We start from the raw sequence: 2,336 nt of genomic DNA, 5'->3' as shown, positions 1-2,336 counted from the left end.
CTTATATTCAACCCCTATTTTTTCTAGTTGAAGATAAAAATATGAAATTCCAACAAAATAACAACAAATTTCCAAAATCAATATGATCTAAATTTATCAAATTTCTTCCATGTAAAATTATATTAATAATATCAACATCTTTATAATCATTTTCTGATTTCTCATATTTCTACAGAAATAAGATTATTTACATTAGAAAATTTTCTAATAAAATTCAGATTTAAAACCTTACCAATAATATCTTTTGGTTATTTCAATTTACAATTCCATAACTTCTTTTCTTTATTACTTTATAAAGGTTATGAAATTTCTTTGTTGATTTAAAGCATTTCTAATCTATAAGATGACTTCCATAATAAAATGACAAATCTAATCCATAAGATTATTAAAAAAAACCACAAATACATAAATTAAATCAAATTTTCCAAATCAATTTCAAATCTCACATGGATAAGAAAACTAATCTTATAAAGCATAAAGGTTAACATCGAAATCTTAATTTTATTACCATGTAAAAGAGGCCCAAAACAGAGTAGCTAGACAATAAACACAATAACAAGGCAGACAACAGCAAAGCAGAATATGAAAAGCAAAGTACAGTCTCAAATATAAGAGACAAGACTTCTGCAGAGGCTTCTAAACAATCCTAGTTTGTCCTGTCTCCTATTTTTTAAAGCTTCATAATTTTAAAGTTTTTCAGTAACTCAACCGCTAGTGTATTCTTTCACGAGGATACACAGAGCGGCTAATAAGGAAAAGCTTCAATTACAGACTGCAATGCTGGTATGGCAATAATATTGAAACGAGGAAATCCTGCTTCCTTTAACAGATTCTTCCACTCCTCCTCACTTCTCTCTTTTCCACCAACGGTGTGCGCAATCATTGCCAGATCAAACACAAGACCCATACTAGGATCCAGCGCCGTCTTCTCTCGGGGGTTCAGAACCGTATCCACAATGATCACCTTCCCTGTTTCCGGAATCGCCTTTCTGCATTGCTTTAGAATCTTTACGCAATCCTCGTCCTCCCAATCATGCATTATCCACTGCAAAATTTCAACAAAATTAGCAAAAGATCCATTGAAAAACCCTCCTTCATACAAAAACAAGCACCGAATTCGATCCACCGACCTTCATGAATACAGCGTCAGCGGATGGCACCTCTCTGAACATGTCTCCTCCAATATGCTTTACCCCTGCATTATGAAAAAAAAAATATATTAGATCAATGAATTAAAAGCTACTCGTTTTGTTGTTACAAGTCGTGTAGTTAAATTATTCGTACCCGGGTAATGGGGAGCCATAGCTACGACGTGGGGCAAATCGTAGCTAATGCCATTAATAGATGGATGGGCCTTCACAATCTCTGCGAGGGTCGCTCCGATTCCGCCTCCGACGTCCACCAAGGAATTCAAGCCCTGAAAACCCTCGTATTTAGACAAGATGGCTTTCATCACGATGTTGGCGTTGCAAGCCATGGCTTGATTGAACAGGCAGTTCTGATCGGGGTGGGCCGCGGCGTAGTCCCAAAGATGCAGGCCGTGAGCCTTCTCGAAGGCCACGCCGCCGTCGAGGACGCACTCGTTGAAATGGTGCCACGGCGCCATCATCGTCACGTCGTTCTGCATAAGTAGCATGGCAATCATGGAGACCGACGGCGCCGCCGCGCCACCTTTCACGAACCATTTAGAAGCGGGCGTTAGGCCGTATCTCACTTCATTCGCGCCGCCGCTCGTTTCGGCCCTGAAAAAATTCTTGGCAACGAGGAAGCGCAGGATTCTGAACAGGCAATTGACGTCGGGCTTTTCACTGGGAAGCTCCGCTGCGATTTGTGAGAGGGAAAGCGTTGCTTTGGGGCCGTGGCGCGCAATGATGTCGGGGATTCCGAGCAGAACGACGGACTTTACCGCCAAAGACTCCACAAACGCAAATGTGTATTTCCAAGCTTGTGCCTGTCCGGCGAGTTCTTCTTCCTCGCTCTCGAACATGCTATGTGCACAGATTTCTCCGGTGTGGGGCTCCATATCAGCTGCTGGGACATTCATATTTCATACCCAAATAAAACAATCAGAGTTATATAGGAGTGTCCATGATATAAGTCTCAGCCGCCGGCATTAAAAATGAAGTGCATTCTTTGACCAGAACTCATCTTTATCTAGATGCCTACTATATGGACTTGATTATTTAATTTAACATTGGTAAATCTGAATACATTTTTTAACTGTATTTTTTATCTATTAATCAAATTGAAAATCAGAATACAAGATACAAATGCTACATTTTGTGTTACTTTTGACATTATAACATTTAATTAAAAAAGTGACAAGTTGCTCTCAT

General features: G+C 39.5%; 1 protein-coding gene across 1 annotated transcript; it reads right to left on the bottom strand.

Moving 5' to 3' along the window:
• Nucleotides 1-526: 526 nt before the first annotated feature.
• Nucleotides 527-2,040, bottom strand: LOC131073486 ((R,S)-reticuline 7-O-methyltransferase). The gene is made up of 3 exons (XM_058009918.2): nt 1,285-2,040; nt 1,131-1,195; nt 527-1,045 (listed from the first exon to the last, which is right to left on the bottom strand). The coding sequence occupies exons 1-3, from the start codon at nt 2,021-2,023 to the stop codon at nt 746-748; spliced, it is 1,104 nt and encodes a 367-aa protein (XP_057865901.1). The 5' UTR covers nt 2,024-2,040; the 3' UTR covers nt 527-745.
• Nucleotides 2,041-2,336: the final 296 nt, after the last annotated feature.

The sequence above is a fragment of the Cryptomeria japonica genome, chromosome 1 (assembly GCF_030272615.1).
Source record: "Cryptomeria japonica chromosome 1, Sugi_1.0, whole genome shotgun sequence".
Taxonomy (NCBI): Eukaryota; Viridiplantae; Streptophyta; class Pinopsida; order Cupressales; family Cupressaceae; genus Cryptomeria; species Cryptomeria japonica.
This window is presented reverse-complemented; position numbering and strand designations above follow the sequence as displayed.

What these genes read in the sequence shown, in the direction of transcription:
- LOC131073486 (XM_058009918.2), bottom strand. Translation starts at nt 2,023, where the DNA reads ATGGAGCCCCACACCGGAGAAATCTGTGCACATAGCATGTTCGAGAGC. An exon ending in TATGGCTCCCCATTACCCGG is followed by an intron (nt 1,196 to 1,284) that starts GTACGAATAATT and finishes TTCATAATGCAG; the next exon opens with GGGTAAAGCATATTGGAGGA. An exon ending in CTGACGCTGTATTCATGAAG is followed by an intron (nt 1,046 to 1,130) that starts GTCGGTGGATCG and finishes GAAATTTTGCAG; the next exon opens with TGGATAATGCATGATTGGGA.